The following is a 17,026-nucleotide window of genomic DNA, read 5'->3' as shown; positions in this document are numbered from 1 at the left end:
TTAAAGATAATTCCAGTATGCCATCTGATAAATAAAAACCAGTTACCAATTATATGAAAGTTTTTATCTAGGTTGTATAAGTTTAAATTAACAGTCTTCTCAAATTCCATTTCTTTCTCTGGAGAAGTATTTGGGAAAGGGGACAAGGGTATGGAAAAGGATTATAGGTGCTCATTTCAGGAAAAAGTAGTTAATATCAACAAAAAACTGTCAAAATTTTTTTCAAGCTGGTATTATTCATATGTTTAAAGTATATAATTCAGAGGTTTGTCTTTAAATTATATAACTCACAGGATTGTGCAACCACCACAATCAATTTTAGAACAATTTTGCCTACCCTAAAAGAAACTCTGTATACATTACCTGTCAATCTCCATTGTCCTTTACCACATATCCCCACCTCTAAGTAGCCACTAATAAACTTTCTGTCTCTATAGATTGCCTGCCTATTCTAGAAATTTCATATAATTGGAATCATACACATGTGTTTTTTGTGACTGGCTTCTTTCACTTAGCATACTGTTTTTAACGTTCATCCATGTTGTAGCATAAATCAGTACTTCCTTTCTTTTCTTTTTTTAATCCTCATCTGAGGATATTTTTTCCATTGCTTTTCAGAGAGTGGAAGGAAGAGAGGGCAGGGCAGGAAGGGGGAGAGAGAGAAAGAATGGAAGAAACAATGATGTGAGAGAGGACACACTGACTGGTTACCTCCCACAGGTGCCCCAACTGATGCTCTAACTACTGAGAACCACCAGCCAGGACAGTACTTCCTTTCTCTCTATTATATCTATCTGATTATATAGAAACTAGCGGCCCGGTGCATGGATTCGTGCACCGGTGGGGTCCCTTGGCCTGGCCTGTGCCCTCTCGCAATCTGGGACCCCTCGGGGGATGTTGAAGAGCCAGTTTCGGCTGGATCCCTGCAGGCCAGGTCGAGGGACCCCACCGGTGCATGAATTTGTGCACTAGGCCAGTTTTGGCTTGATCCCTGCAGGCCAGGTTGAGGGACCCCACCGGTACACGAATCCATGAATTGGGCCTCTAGTATGCATATAAGATTTTTGGTTAATCTCTTCTTGCCCTCCGCCCTCCCCTCTGAGATTCATCAGTCTGTTCCATGTTTCCATGCCTGTCCACTGAGCATCTGCCTCCTGATGGTCATTGCACGTCATAACTATTGGACGGTTGGGTGGTCACTTAGGCTTTTATATATATAGATTATAATATATTAATATCCCAGAGGCCCGGTACATGAAATTCGTGCACTCGGGGGGGAGGGGGCCCTCAACCCAGCCTGCGCCCTCTCACAGTTCGGGAGCTCTCGGGGGATGTCTGACTGCTGGCTTAGGCCTGTTCCAGCAGTCAGACATCCTTAGCACTGCCATGGAGGCGGGAGAGGCTCCCGCCACCGTCACTATGCTAGCCAGCCATGAGCCTGGCTCCCCACAGGGGGAGTGCACTGACCATCAGGGGGCAGCTCCTGCACTGAGTGTCTGCCCCCTGGTGGTCAGTGTGCATCATAGTGACCGGTCGTTCCGCCATTTGGTTGACTTACATATTAGCCTTTTATTATATAGGATTATGATTATATCTAATGTATTATAATAAAAATAGTATCTCATTATATAGACACTAGAGGCCCGATGCACAAAATTCTCCCAGCTGCCGGCATTGGCTTCCCTCTGGCACCCAGGTTACATATTAGCCTTTTATTATATAGGATTATGATTATATCTAATGTATTATAATAAAAATAGTATCTCATTATATAGTATCTCATTATATAGAGGCCCGATGCACAAAATTCTCCCAGCTGCCGGCATTGGCTTCCCTCTGGCACCCAGGACCTGGGCTTCCCTCCGGCCGCTGTCAGGCACCTGGGAACCGGGCTTTCCTCGCAACCCTGGCTTTGTGTGGAAGGTCGTCCAGTCTAATTAGCATATTATGCTTTTATTATTATAGATACTATACCACATTTCATTTCTCCACTTATCATTAGAGGGACAGTGGGTTGTTTCCACTTTTTGGCTATTATCAATAATGCTGTTACGAACATTTATGTACCAGTTTTTGTGCAGACATTTGTCTTTGCTTAGGTATACCTAGGAGTAGAATTACTAGAACATATGGTAACTGTTTAACTTTTTGAGGAAATGTCAAACTTTTTCCAGTGGCTGTACCATTTTAAATTTCCACCAGCAGTGTTTGAGGTTTCAAATTTTTCATATCCTTTCTCATCCTCCTAAGTATTTTTATTTGTAAACTAGGAGAGTAAATTATCCATAGAGAAGAGCACCAGCAAAAGAAATAGTACAGGCAATTAAGAAATGTTGACCCCAGGATTAATGCTTGCTTTCTTATTATTATTTTAATTAGCAATAAGTTATTTTGATATTATGGATCGGAATAATTCAGGTCCCAAAACCAAACTAAATAGATGATTTCCTTTACCTCCCCCCCCCCCCCCGAGACATTCATAATCTGTACATTTTCTGGGATGTAGTATGTGAAGTCCAAAGGACTCAAACACTGGAAAATTAGAACTCTGAAGTCCAACTCTGGCTAAGGTACTATATAAATTCACGTATTAGTGGCAGTCAAGTCAAGAATTAATAATGCCTTCTATCACAGCCTGAGCATTGGCAATGAATTCTTTTATTCTGGGGCCTTTGAGAACCTCTGTTTCCCCAAAATGAAATGTTAAAATAGATACCTATTTATAAAAAAGAAAAAAAAAATCCTAAGATAATATTTTGGACTATAGATGGTCTCATGTAAGGTTGTATTTCTATTTGAAAGAAGATACAACAGCTACATTTTCCTGAAAAAACAAGTAAATGAAACATATCAGATATGAAAGCTAAGGCTCTACCATATCCATAAACTCACAAATTTTAAACAACATAGATCAGTTCATAATTAGCAAAAAGGAAGGATGGAGTATGGGACAGTTTTCCACTGGAGTAAAAATGTTTAGTGGCAGTAATACTTACCCCTATTATATGTCTGCCACAGTTACTAATTTGTTTTTCAGAATAGTGCAGATTGGAGTGAAATTTGGCTTTTAGAATCCAGAAAATAGATTCTGGTTTTCCAAATATCTCCAAGCCAACACTGGGTTTATATCTTTATTTCTTATAACTCCTCAGCAACTAATTTCTGATTTTGAGGAATGAATAGCTAAATATAAGCTGGTCTTTTTAAAATAAAGAAAAATGAATGGATTCCTTCAACCAGCTCCATCTAATGTAAATAACAGAGTATTATTAAACAACATCATTTAATATTTGGTCTGGAAACAAAGAATGAAGATTACAGACTGGTACCTAAATACCTTTGTAACTCAAACGTTTTAAATCTGAGAAAAGTAAGCAATCGCTGTGAATTAAAAAGTCTGTAAACTTGGAGTCCCTGAAGCATCTATAAATCTTGTTTTATTAATATTATCTTATACCAATTCTAAGAAAATGGATTGACACAAGGTCACTGATATGAGGGACAGACAGATCAGATAAAGAGCATAAGGCAGCTCGTCATATGTGAGTGATTGACTTACAGCTACTTTTTTGCCTAATCAGCAATCATTAAAGGGTCTTTACTATTTATGACACATTCTCATTTCTTTAAGATTATGCAATATTATGTACAAAATAAACTCTTTATTATTATTTTAGAATATTAGAATATGCTGTTAGAGCCCCAACCTGAGTTGCAGTGATAGTTATAATAACTTACCAGCTGGGCTAGTAGAAACTCGCTGGGAAGGTTGTCTGAAGCCAGGTGCCTTGGAGTTGTCAGGGTGCACATTTTCCAAGTGTCCAAGTACAGAGTTATTTAGGAACGCTGACTGAACAGTGAAAGAGGCATCTGCAGCAACTCGTGAGGATAGTGGAGCATCTCCCCACCCCTGGTTAGCTGGCACCTGACTACTATCAAAAAGACTACTGAAGTGATTGAAAAGTGTGGCTGGGCCAAATGTCGGCGGCAACGATTTATTTGCTGGGTTAATGTGCATCTGAGAACCATTCATAATGTTCATGGCTGAAGAAAGCTGCACTGCAGCTGGTGGGCCTTGAGGTGGTGTTAAAGGAACTGGATTTGTAACAAAAATAGACTGGGGATCCTGGTGTATAGTAGCATTTGGAACCACTGAGTAAAAAGAACCTCTGGGCTGCATTCGATGAGAAACTCGAGGTGCTGGTACAGCTAATTGAGGTAAATTATTGTTATCCTGATTATCAGCAGCAACCAATCTTGGTGATGCCAAAGTCAATGGAGTAGGTTCTGAATTAGATGCAAATGGCATTGACATAGGACTTAATTCAGACACACTGGATGACTGGGCCTCCTCCTGTGTGTTGTTAGAAGGAGTGGGATTGTTGGATGGGTGAGTTTCTGGAGCTCCTGGCGTGTTACTGGCAGAGCTATTACAGCTATTTGCAGTTGAAGATGGCGTACACAGGTTTGCCGTGGGTTGGTCCTGTGTGGACACTTTTTCTTTTGGGGATGGCATGGCAGAGAAAGACTCCATCTTTTGTGAAGAAAGTTGTGCTTGAGGAGCACTTGTAGATAGAAATGTGGTGGGAACTTGTCCACTAGTGATCGGCGCAGAAGAGACTGAAGGCAGGGAACTACAAGTGCTTGTCACAGAAGAAATCACTGTTGCTGGAGGGCTTGTCTTAGGCACACAGGCAAACAACTGCTTTCTGACTGACGAAGGAGTCCGGGTGTTAGTCACGCACAGTTGCTGACTGGCAGCAACTACAGAAGGGACAGTGATAGGACAACTGGCAGTGGCTAGTCCAGCAGACTCAGAGGGTAAAACAGTACCATTCTGGTTAGGTAGACGGCTTGTAGAATTATGCTTGGGAGAGCTATTTGCGTTGCCAGGATTCACAGGTCTCACTGGGAATGGTCCCCAAGTGTTAGGAGAGGGTGAAAAGGTTCCTCCAAACTGGGCCATGGGTAAGCGAGGATGCCGAATCTGTTGCATAGTCTGAGCAGCCAGGAGAGCAAAATGAGGATGGGGATAGGCTAAGGGTAGAGAAACTGGGAAAGAAGAACGTACATTTGTTGGAACGTTCTTGTTAAGTTTATTAGTGGCCTGGAACGTAGATAATGTTGTTGCCTGTGAAGTTACAAGAGTTGGAGCACCTAAGGGAAATGCATTTTTACTGGAAGCTGCTGTGGTGCCTACTCCAGACGAGAAGTTTGCATGGATGGACTTGGTGCTGGTAGGTGTTCTGATATGATTTTTAGGAATCAAGTCTTCCAGTTCCTTAGCAGGATCTTGAATAAGTGCATTGATAAGTTGAACTGCATATCTTGTTGATTCTGTACCACCCCTGGGGAAAAAACAAAAAAACAAAAACAAGATAAATAACATAAAAAACAACAACAGGTAATCTTTGCCATGAAAGAAAATTCTTTATTCTACTATAACTAACAAAAGTATGCTTCTAATAAAATTTAATTTCTACACAGAACTAGCAATATACATTTTCTACAGTTACCTTATTGTGATCATTCTCTCGCCATTCTTATCTTTTTGCTTATCCACATCAATATGGGCACCAGTAACATCTTGTATTGCGGTGATGTTGCACCCTCCTCTTCCCATTATCCTGGAAACCACTGAAGCTGGAACAGATAATTTCTTTGACCTAAAAAACGAAGACTACACATGAGCTTAAGCGTTCAAATTTGCCTGAAATATCACACGTAAGCCAAACTGCAGTGACCATACATATTGACTCTTTCTAAATTAAAATAATGCATACTATATTGTTAAATTTCATACTGAAAAACAGTGGCTAGCTTATCAATATCAACAAGTTATACTTAGCAATAAAGAAGAAAGCCTCAGATTTGAACTACATAAAAAGCAATTCACAAGTGGAGCCTGGGACTTCCACTTGTGTGTGAGGTGAGTGGTTGCCAGAGAGAAGACTAGAGGCTGATAATGGGATCTGACAAGATGGCCCGATGGCCCTGCAGGATTGTCAAAGAAACCCAGTGTTTGCTGGCACAACCAGATGAGAATAACACCCATTATTTTCAGGTGGTCATTGTAGACCCTAGAATTCCTTCTTTGAGGGAGGGACCTTTAAACTTGAACCTTCCTTCCAGAAGAATACCCAAATGGCAGCTCCTAAATAATAAAAAATTATTATTTTAATGTAGACAAGTTGGGAAGAATATATTTAGATATTTTGAAAGCTAGAGCATGGAGTAGGCTATATGCCATGAATAATACTTAAATCTATCTGATCAAGTGTGCATCCTGTCTCCTGTTTTGACAAGACTTCTTACTTTTTTGTTTGCATTTATGGACACAAAATCTTGGAAATATTACAGAATAAAAGCCCAGAAACTTCAGTCCTTTGGTGATTAAATGCACACCTGCAAATCTATGTCTGTCCTGATTCCCTGTTGTAAAGTGTGAACAGAGGTTAGAAGTATCATCTGGATTGTGTATGACATTTAAAAGCAGTGACCTCTGCTTTTATTCATTTCACCATCATGGCTTAAGTATAATGCAGTGTGAAGGTAGTTATCAGGGTTAGCTGCAGGAGTGTGGGTGTTTTTCTTTTTTTGAGAAGGAAGTTAGTTTTAATTTTATAGGCTCCTTTCCCCCCTTTTTATGATGATCTAATTGCATTAAAAGCAGCTAATCAGTTTTTCAGAATATGCTCTCTAGCCAAGTCTAACTTTATTTAAATGTTATAAATAGATAAGCTTGATGTCTCAATCAAAATGGGACCATTAAACAAACACCATAACCCTAATAACATTGTGATTTGCTGTCAAGTATAGAATCTTCCCTTTAAGAAGAAACTTGTGGCCATTTTGTAAACTAAATCTTATGTTTTTAAAAAATTTTTGTTTTAATATTTTTTGTTATTCTAAATCCAATGTTTGTTGTTTCCTATAAAATATGCATGCAAAATTTATACATTACTTCTAATTTTGCTTTAGCCTACAGCAGGGGTCCTCAAACTACGGCCCACGGGCCACATGCAAATACAAATATTGTATTTGTTCCCGTTTTGTTTTTTTACTTCAAAATAAGATATGTGCAGTGTGCATAGGAATTTGTTCATAGTTTTTTTTAAAACTATAGTTCGGCCCTCCAACGGTCTGAGGGACAGTGAACTGGACCCCTGTTTAAAAAGTTTGAGGACCCCTGGCCTACAGTTTAAAATAATAGCTACATTCAAATTATTCATTAATTAATTGGTCTATGTAAGTTAAAAAGATAAGACTAATTTTTCTTACCTTCGTACAACTTCTTTCCATCCTTCTTCTCTTTTTTGCCCCCTTTTAGGGCTAGTCAGATTCAGCTTTATGTTTGGAGAGTTTAATGGCAATGACACTGACTTATAGCTTGTTGATAAGGAACTAGAATTCACTTCACCTTCAGGTCTGAGAAGAGAGAAATAGCAAATCCAATAAAAGATCAATTTTAAGTTAGAAAATCAAGAGATTATTATGGACAACATTATGCTGAAATACTTGAATTAAAATTTGGCACATCAAATTATCAACAATTCAGAAAAATAGAAATAGGACAAAGAGTCCAACATCTATTTTAGTATAAAAATGGATTCGGAAGTCAAAAGTTGTACTATCCTATATAATAAAACCCTAATATGCAAGTCAACCGAATGGAGGAATGATCAGAGGAATGACTGGTCCCTATGGTGTGCACTGACCACCAGGGGGAAGATGCTCAACGCAGGAGCTGCCCCCTGGTGGTCAGTATGCTCCCACAGGGGGATAGCCGCTCAGCCAGAAGCCAGGCTTACGGCTGGCAAGCACAGTGGCGGTGGTGGGAGTCTCTCCTGCCTCCGCTGCAGGTGGGTGGTAAGGAGCAAGGGGTCTTGGACTGTGAGAGCCCAGGACTGCGAGAGGGATGTCTGATTGCCGTCAGGGGATTGGGCCTAAGCTAGCAGGCAGACATCCCCCAAGAAGTCCCGGACTGGGAGAGGGTGCAAGCCAGACTGAGCCCTCCGCCCCCCGCACAAATTTCATGCACTGGGCCTCTAGTAATCAATAAAAGTGACATAGTGAAAATCAAGATATTGCTAATATTTTCAACTTCAAAATGAAATCATAAACATTTTTAATAATCTCATTTTATAATTAGCACATTAGGACATTGATAAATTTCACTTTTGAATACTGAAGACAGATAATGAGATGGATTTAAACTGTTAACACAACTTGTGCTTGAAGAATAAACCTCAACTTACTGTGCCAAGCATGGAAAAACAACAACAGGTGGATGTCGAGTTAACATATTAGAAAAATTTACCGTGTTTGAGTTTTAGAAGTGGCAGGACTTATTTTTTCTTCTTGGGAATGGAGTAGCAGTGAGGCGTATCTCCTATCACCAGAGGAATTCACATCCATACTGAAGTTTAATTCTTGGCTTTTACCACCACTGCTACTCTCACTGTTGCAATCTGTGCTGTCCAAGTTATCTGAATCACTGTTCCCTCCTGCACCACCACCTCTGGGTTCTCCATTTATTTTATTTTTGTCTGCCTTTTGCTGTGTTAAGGATATATGTTGTTCTGGTAATATTAAAGGTGCAGTGGGAGGGGTCTCTTTTGTTTTGTTCTTCTTATTTTTCCTATTGGTGCTGGGGGTTGTCACCACATTAGCCCTTTTTTTCCCAAACGCGTTTGTGAATGTTGCAGATGTTGCAGAGATTCCAATTGTGGTGGTGGTGGTTGCACTAGGAGGCTCTATGGGAACTTCTTGCTCCACTGAAATTATCAAAAAGGATAAAGATCACATTGAGAGCCACAGATGTCAAAATAAATTATTACATATATACCTGTAACATTTCATAATAAGTTAGTCCTTTACTCATATTTTCCTTATACCTATATTTACTAGTAAATAAAGAAATCTTGCCCTTGCTCAGTGGTTAGAGTATTAGCCCAAGGACTTAAGGGTCTTGGGTTTGATTCCAGTCAAGGACACATACATCAGTTGCAGGCTCGATCCCCGGCCTGGGTCAGGGTGTGTGCAGGAGGCAACCAATTGATGTGTCTCTCTCTGTCTCTCCCTCTCCCTTCCACTCTCTCTAAAAATCAATGCAAAAATTTCCTCAGGTGAGGATTAACAAAACAAACAAAAAAGAAATCTTTACTGTTGTTAGAACAAATATACTATATCTTACTTTGATGTCTAAACTGGTATAAAACATTCATACAGTTAACACTTTTAAGATCTGAAATGTTAGTCTCATGAACTAACCAAAAATCACAATATAGTTTGAATTTAGAAAAAATTTCAAATAGGATTTTAGAATTAGAATTCAAATATAGCAAGATTATTTGCTTACTACAAGCACTGTATAATAAACAACTCTTTGAGAATAATAAAACCCTAGTGCTGTAGAGCTTTGCGCCTGAACCTTAGCTAAAAATTTATTGAGGAAACAGACCTCTCCCATTTTCCAACAGGGGTGGGTGGGAGAGTAGAGAGCAGAGAGGAACCTGGCATACCTCTTTCACTGTATTGTTTTTAGGACATACACAATGTTTTACAGGGAGACTTAAATTACAATTGAACTTCCTCAATTTATATGTTTGTCTCCCCACCTCCCCCCTTCTAGTTCTCTATATCACTTTACAATGTAAAATGTTTGGAAATATTTACTACGAGTCAATTGTCAATTTCAGATTAACAAAGTAATTGAATATTTAACTAGATTAATTATAATTACATCAAAGGCATTCAAAATGAAGTCGCTAAACAGGAGAATTTTATCACTAATTTGATGGGTCATTTCTCACCATCTTCATCATTTTCCTCTTCATCTTCATCCTCTGGTAGTTCTGAATTCTCCTTAGGTTTGTTTTCTTCATCTTCTTCTTGCTTCCTTTTCTGCTCCTCTTTTTTCTTTTTTCTCTTTTCTTTTCTTTTCTCTCTTTTAGCTGCAAGAGCCTGCTTTCTGCTCTCCTCTCTTGACTGAAATAAAGATGTATCATATTATCAACAAAGCAATAATTTAAAATCAAGAATGAAATGATATTTCTGTTTATGATATGAGGAGTTTCCCATGAATATCAGTTTCAAAACACATTTATGAAAGCAACAAAAGAAAAAATAAATAAACCGGACTTCATGAGAAATAAAAGTTTTTGTGCTTCAAAGGAACCATCAAGAAAGTAAAAAGACAACCCTTAAAAAGGAAAAAAAATTTCAAATCATACACCTGGCAAAGGACTATATCAAGTATACAGTAGTCTCCCCTTATCCATAGTTTCATTTATTGCAGTTTCAGATTTTTGCATATGGCCTGCAAAGCCTACAATATTTACTATGTGGCATTTTATAGAAAAAATTTGCCGATCTCCTATGTTAATAAGAAAGGGGCTGAGGACTGAAAGAAAAGACTGTATTTTCAATTAAAAATCATTTCATCACTCTGTTGCCATAAATCCAATTGGCTATTTAGGGAATTGCTGACCATGTATGTTCCTGGGTAGTTACAAAAAAATAAAAATTAGGATGGGACCTTAGCTGTCATCTAACTTCAAACTTCGCTTTATTTAAAAATGAAGACAGCTTTTTTCCTTCTTATTTTAACTGTAATCAAGTTTATCATGAAAGTACTAAAATTTATTTAATTCCCTAATTATTAAGACTTTAAGGTTTACAGTTTTTCCCCTGTTATAAGCAATACAACAATGAATGACCTTATATACATTCCCATTTTTGAGCATTTGTCTATCTATCTTAGATAAAATTTCTATAAGTGGAATGGCTAGAATAAGGGTATTCACTTTTTTAATTGATTAATTTGTCAAATACCTCTGTTAATAGTTATACTAATTTATACCATACATAAAGAAATCATACTAGAGTGCTAATTTCTCCATACCTTTGCCATCAACAGCTATTACCAGACCTTTAAATTTTCTTTTTAAAGTGTTTTTTTTTTTTTAAATATATTTTATTGATTTTTTACAGAGAGGAAGGGAGAGAGATAGAGAGTTAGAAACATCGATGAGAGAAACATCAATCAGCTGCCTCCTGCACATCTCCTATTGGGGATGTGCCCGCAACCCAGGTACATGCCCTTGACCAGAATCGAACCCCGGACCCCTCAGTCCGCAGGCCAACGTTCTATCCACTGAGCCAAACCGGTTTCGGCTAGACCTTTAAATTTTGACAGTCTGGTAAAAAAAAAATCACTCTTTTATAGTGCATTTCTTTATTTATAAAGTTAGGCATTCTCCATCTATTGACCATCTATATTTATTTTTCTGTGAATCATTCCTTATTCTGAGCAAGTTCTCTTTTTCTCATTGATTTGTAAGCAATCTTTTCTTCTGTTTTTAGCTTACAAGTTTTATTTTGTAATTTTTAAACTAAGAACTGGTGTCAAAATTCTGACATTTTCCAAAATGACTGTATCTTTTTTCTTCGTTTAATCAACAAAATATTTTCAGGTTAAGCTATCTCTTGCATTCCTAGAATGACTATTTGATCATGGAGCTTGTTCTTTTAATATAAATTCTGGATTTAATAACAACATCCTCATTTCCATGGTAAACAGACTGAGCCTCAGAAAAGTGATCTTGTTTATTTAACTTTTTCCATTTTACCACACATTCTAGGCTACTTGACACTTAGTTTTTGAGGATATAATAAACCACTTATAGCCCAGATCTTATAATAAACAAATGATTTCCCATGTTTTACTAAACTTTTTCTTAGACTAATATTAAAACCACTTAGGCAGTAAGTATCATTTGTTAAATTGTGATCTGCTTGAAAACTAGACCTCACTTATATGGTTCAAAATATTTTTTATGGCCCTAACCGGTTTGGCTCAGTGGATAGAGCATCGGCCTGCGAACCGAAAGGTCCCAGGTTCGATTCCGGTCAAGGGAATGTACCTTGGTTGTGGGCACATCCCCAGTGGGAGGTGTGCAGGTCTCTGTAAAAAATCAATAAAATATATATTTAAAAAAATATAAAAAAATATTTTTTATGAATGATAGGTTCAAATTAAAAATTAATCTACTAATCATTTCCTTTGAAAAATATTTTGTTCAAAATATTGGTGTATAGGTGGCAAATTTACCTTAGATTTTCAATAATTTTTATAAGGAAAATTATTTTTCCCACTCACCTTTTCCAGATCAAGTTCCTTTAAAAGAATACTTGCATTCTTGTTTGCTTCCGCAGCCTGTTGGTCTTTAGCCTTCACAATTGTCTCAACACATTGATGACATTTTTTCAACAGCTCCTATAGTGAAAAATGGAATTATTTCAATTAAGGAACACATAACATACTAGGCCAAATAAAATGAGCTGATTAGCATACCAAAATCCAGGGCTTAATTCAAATAAATAAATTAAATTACCCTTTGAGTCTAGTCATGAATCAATCTTTAATTAAAATAAGGAACTACTCCCTAAAAACTTTATATGTTCTCAGAAAACTTTCTAAATTGGGCTAATGGTCTAGTAATAAATTTTGGCTGCAGTCACTGTAATTATGGTTCAGAAGAGTAAGGGAATCATTTATCAGAAGTATTATAGCCAGCCCTAACTGGTTTGGCTCAGCGGATAGAGCGTAGGCCTGTGGACTGAGGGGTCCCGGGTTCGATTCCGGTCAAGGGCATGTACCTGGGTTGCCGGCACATCCCCAGTGGGGGGCGTGCAGGAGGCAGCTGAATCGATGTTTCTCTCTCATCGATGTTTCTAACTCTCTATCCCTCTCCCTTCCTCTCTGTAAAAAATCAATAAAATATATTTAAAAAAAAAAAAAGAAGTATTATACCCATTCTCTATTTACAAATGGAGAAACTAAAGTATAGAAAGACGAGGTGGTTAGTCTCACAGAGGACAAAAGAACAGGTCCGTAACTGCACATTTTGGCACATAATTCCACAAAAAACAAAAATATGCTCCAATAGCATATTAAACCTACCTTATCTGTAATTGTTGCTATGTATCTCATGCATTCTATATCAGAAGGGAACTGATTGACTTCTTTCACCAAATATTGAACAACTTTTACATGACCCTGTAAAGAGTACAACAGAAAACACACCAAAAAATCTCTTAAAATTTTCCCCATATGCTTAAAAACTTAAGAGTAAAAGGTATATTAATACTTTAAGATAGTTTATTAAATTACAAATTGAAATTATAAAAATAAAATCAGTGTTGAGTTTATAAACAGAAAAGATAAGTACAACATGCTCGGGAATATATGGTGGACCAAAAGACATTTCTCCTGAGTTTAATATGCCTATTTTCCATGGAAAGTAGAAAAGTTTTTGTAAATTAGTCCTAAAAACAAAGAGGATGTTCTAGATTCCAAAGCATTATTTTGGCTCTCACCTTACTAAAACAAGGTAGATTGCCTACATTTATCTGAGTCCTATAACTTGACTCTAGAAAGAACACTTCCTAATTGTTATTATCAGAGGTTGAATAATTTGTAATCAATTCTATTATAAAATAACCAAACTTGCATAGTTTCCCCTCCTATTAAGGTTCTAAGACATCCTCAAAAATTGGTCTGGTAGTGACACAAAACAGAAATTGGTTGCCTTCAAAGCAGGGAATTAATTGAACACAGGCATGATAAAACTTTCTAGAATGATGGAAATATTTTATATCTTTATGGGGTTTGAGTTACATGGGCATATGCATTTATCAAAACGCATTAAACTATGAACCTCAGACTTGTGCATTACACTGGATATAAATTATACCTCAATTAAAAGGAAAGAAAATTTTGTAAAAAGAATTAAGTCTAGAAAATATCTTAAGATATTTTTCTAAGACACATAACTTATACTACTCTCATTCAATAGCTATTTAGTTACCAGCTATTATGAGTTAGGCACTGTGCTAAACAACTGGGTATGAACAGTGGTGAAAAAGTCATGAATCTTATTGTTCATGGATCTTCCAGCCTAGTTTAGGAGATAGGCATTAAAAAAGTAAACATGTAGCCCTGACTGGTTTGACTCAGTGGATAGAGCGTCGTCCTGCAGACTCAAGGGTCCTGGGTTCGATTCCAGTCAAGGGCATGTACCTTGGTTGCCGGCACCCAGTAGGGAGTGTGCGGGAGGCAGCTGATCAATGTTTCTCTCTCATCGATGTTTCTAACTCTCTGTCTCTCTCCCTTCCTCTCTGTAAAAAATCAATAAAATATATTTTAAAAAAAGTAAACATGTATTTGAACATATAAACTACACATTTGGATGAGGAAAATAATAGTGTACTATAAAAGAGAAGAAGAGGGACCTTTTCAGATTGGGTGTTACAGAAGAACTCTAACATTTAAAATGGGAGCTAAAGGGTAAGTAGAAGTGAGTCAGGTGATGCAAGGGAAAGACATTTTGGGAAAAGAAAATCAGTGAGAAAAAGACCTGAGGCAGTTAAAAATTTATTGCTGAAGTGTAGTGAGCCAAGGGGAAGGGTAGTATAAATGACTGGTCTGGGGAGGCTGGCATGAGCCATATCCTACAGGGCTTTGTAAGCCATGTTAAGTCGTTTATAGTTTATCATAAATGCAATGGGAGGGCTTTAAAAAATATAACAGATAAGTGAGCCTTTATATATATATATATATATTTGGTATAATAAGTTTTTATTAAAGAGTCCACTCATTTTTTTTCCTCCTGAGGTAGAGAAGACATCCATCTGCATATAATAACTGCCCTTAAATCTAATGCTTTATGTACAATGACATAACAAAATTAGTCTAGACAAGAGTTAATCTAATAAAGTTGCTTGTAGTGAGCTACCATATAACTATTAGATTCGCCACAAAAAGTGAAAATATAGCAGTTATTTGTATATAGGTTTATAGTCATTTATCCAAGGTCAATTTATCTTTCTTATATGGTTTTAACTTAGTATTGATTTAAAATTATTAAATTTTATCCCCCCTCACCCATATCAAATTACCTTCCGAAATGCTGACATAAGAGGTGTGATTTTCCGGTTATCTGCTGCATCCACATCAGCACCTGCTTGCACCAGCAACTGCACCACATCAAAATGTCCACCATTGGATGCCAACCAAAGTGGTGTGTTTCCCTTCTTGTTATGAACATCAATATGGGCTCCTCTATAAAATCAAAAGATGTTAATGTAGTTTGTTTCCTATGAGAAGAGGCAAACTTTTTCTATTTTTCTCTATTTGTCTTTTATCTGTTACAAAATATCATGTAAACAATCTGTTCTTTAAAATGTCAGTAAAGTAGAACAATTTTATTAGCTTTAATGGCTCTGGAAAGTGAAAGTAGAAAGTTCTATATATAAATAAAAAATTTACCCACCTACTAATGAGGAGCTCACAAAATTTATAGTGACCTTTGTCCGCTGCTATTGTTAAAGCAGTATCTCTTGAGGAAGGCACAGGGGGGGCATTGACGTCTGCTCCTTTATCAAGGAGAACTCTCCCAACCTCGGCATACCCTCCAGAAGCAGCTTCCATCAAGGGGGTAAGACCAGTCTGTTTAAACCAAAAATTATTCAAGTAAATTAATATAACTTTTCATAAGGCTAAAACAAGTGACTTGTGTTTTCTATTTGTTATTTTCTCTCCTAAAACAGCTAAGCAATATTCACAATCTTAAATTTCACTAAACAGCAAGTAAAAATTGTTAGATTCAATTGACAAGCTAGAATGAATTAACTTATACGACCACATGCTAAATTAAAACAAACAAAACAATTTTATAACTTCTATACTGTGATAAATTTATGCATGAGACCTTAACTTCTCTGCACAACAAATAAAGATATTAAAAATGAATAAAAAGTAAGTAAAGCACAATGTTCAATGGGAAAACTTTTTTTAGATAATACTTTATCTGAGAACGCAGTTTGCTAAATACCTCAGGGTAAATTCTTTCAATCCTATTCAAACTTAGGTAAAATAGATTGAAATATCATATATTTTATTCATGTCTTTTGTTCATGACATTTTTGCCAAAAGGTATTTCCTACTGGTATTATTTCTAAAGTAAGATGATTTATCTAGGACTTCTAATAATCAAGTGGGTCACACTGAGTATCTGTAATATAAAAGATAAACTGGCCGTAACCGGTTTGGCTCAGTGGATAGAGCGTCAGCCTGCGGACTGAAAGGTCCCAGGTTCGATTCCGGTCAAGGGCATGTACCTTGGTTGCGGGCACATCCCCAGTAGGGGGTGTGCAGGAGGCAGCTGATCGATGTTTCTCTCTCATCGATGTTTCTAACTCTCTATCCCTCTCCCTTCCTCTCTGTAAAAAATAAAAAAAAAAATAAAAAGAGATAAACTGGATAGCAGGAAAGGCTCATTTCTCTTTGTGCGATGAAAAGTTTTAATAAAATTCAGGGAGAAAAAATGAGATTTTCATTCAAACCCTTTCAACTTGAAATGACTACCAGCTTGGCGATTGTCTGATTATTAAGAATTTTACACAAGTTACTTTTTTCTAGAGTTCTAAGTACCTAATAGTTCTAAGCCAAAAAAGAATTCAAAACACTGACATACTCTTACTTTCTGAATGCTAAATAGTCATAAAATTGTCAGAATTTGGCTATCTTAAATTTATAATCTATGCAGTAATTTAAAAAAATTGATTTCAGAGAGAGGAAGGGAGAGAGAGAGAGAAACATCCATGTGAGAGAGAAACACTGATTATGATTAGTTGCCTCCACACACACCCTGATCTGGGATTGAACTCACAACCTGGGTATGTGCCCCAACAGGGAATTGAACCCGCCACCTTTTGGTGTACAGGATGATGCTCCAACCAACTGAGCCACACTGGCTAGGGCTGTGCAGTGATTTTTTGGATTGGGGTTTTTACCATTGGTAAGCACATGCCTTATTAAGGCACATGCCTCTTTAAAAATCTACATTAATGGGCTCTATAAAATAATCTTACTACTAAAAAATATCTTACTATAAAATAATATTACTACATTCAAAAGCTGCAAATTGGAAGATTAAGAGAACCACTCAAACCTGAGATT

General features: G+C 37.1%; 1 protein-coding gene across 1 annotated transcript in view; it reads right to left on the bottom strand.

Moving 5' to 3' along the window:
• Positions 1-17,026, bottom strand: part of LOC102239360 (ankyrin repeat and KH domain-containing protein 1) — a 127,807-nt gene that overhangs the window by 4,497 nt on the left and 106,284 nt on the right. The window contains exons 22-30 of the mRNA XM_005881121.2: positions 15,339-15,514; positions 14,965-15,127; positions 12,968-13,063; positions 12,164-12,280; positions 9,816-9,990; positions 8,321-8,777; positions 7,282-7,428; positions 5,517-5,666; positions 3,739-5,348 (exon numbers count right to left, since the gene is read on the bottom strand). Of these exons, the coding sequence (XP_005881183.1) occupies positions 3,739-5,348; positions 5,517-5,666; positions 7,282-7,428; positions 8,321-8,777; positions 9,816-9,990; positions 12,164-12,280; positions 12,968-13,063; positions 14,965-15,127; positions 15,339-15,514 (3,091 nt within the window). The remainder of the gene's footprint in view (positions 1-3,738; positions 5,349-5,516; positions 5,667-7,281; positions 7,429-8,320; positions 8,778-9,815; positions 9,991-12,163; positions 12,281-12,967; positions 13,064-14,964; positions 15,128-15,338; positions 15,515-17,026) is intronic.

This window comes from Myotis brandtii, unplaced genomic scaffold (assembly GCF_000412655.1).
Source record: "Myotis brandtii unplaced genomic scaffold, ASM41265v1 scaffold668, whole genome shotgun sequence".
Taxonomy (NCBI): Eukaryota; Metazoa; Chordata; class Mammalia; order Chiroptera; family Vespertilionidae; genus Myotis; species Myotis brandtii.
The sequence above is the reverse complement of the archived record's forward strand: the minus strand, read 5'-3'. Positions and strand labels throughout refer to the sequence as shown.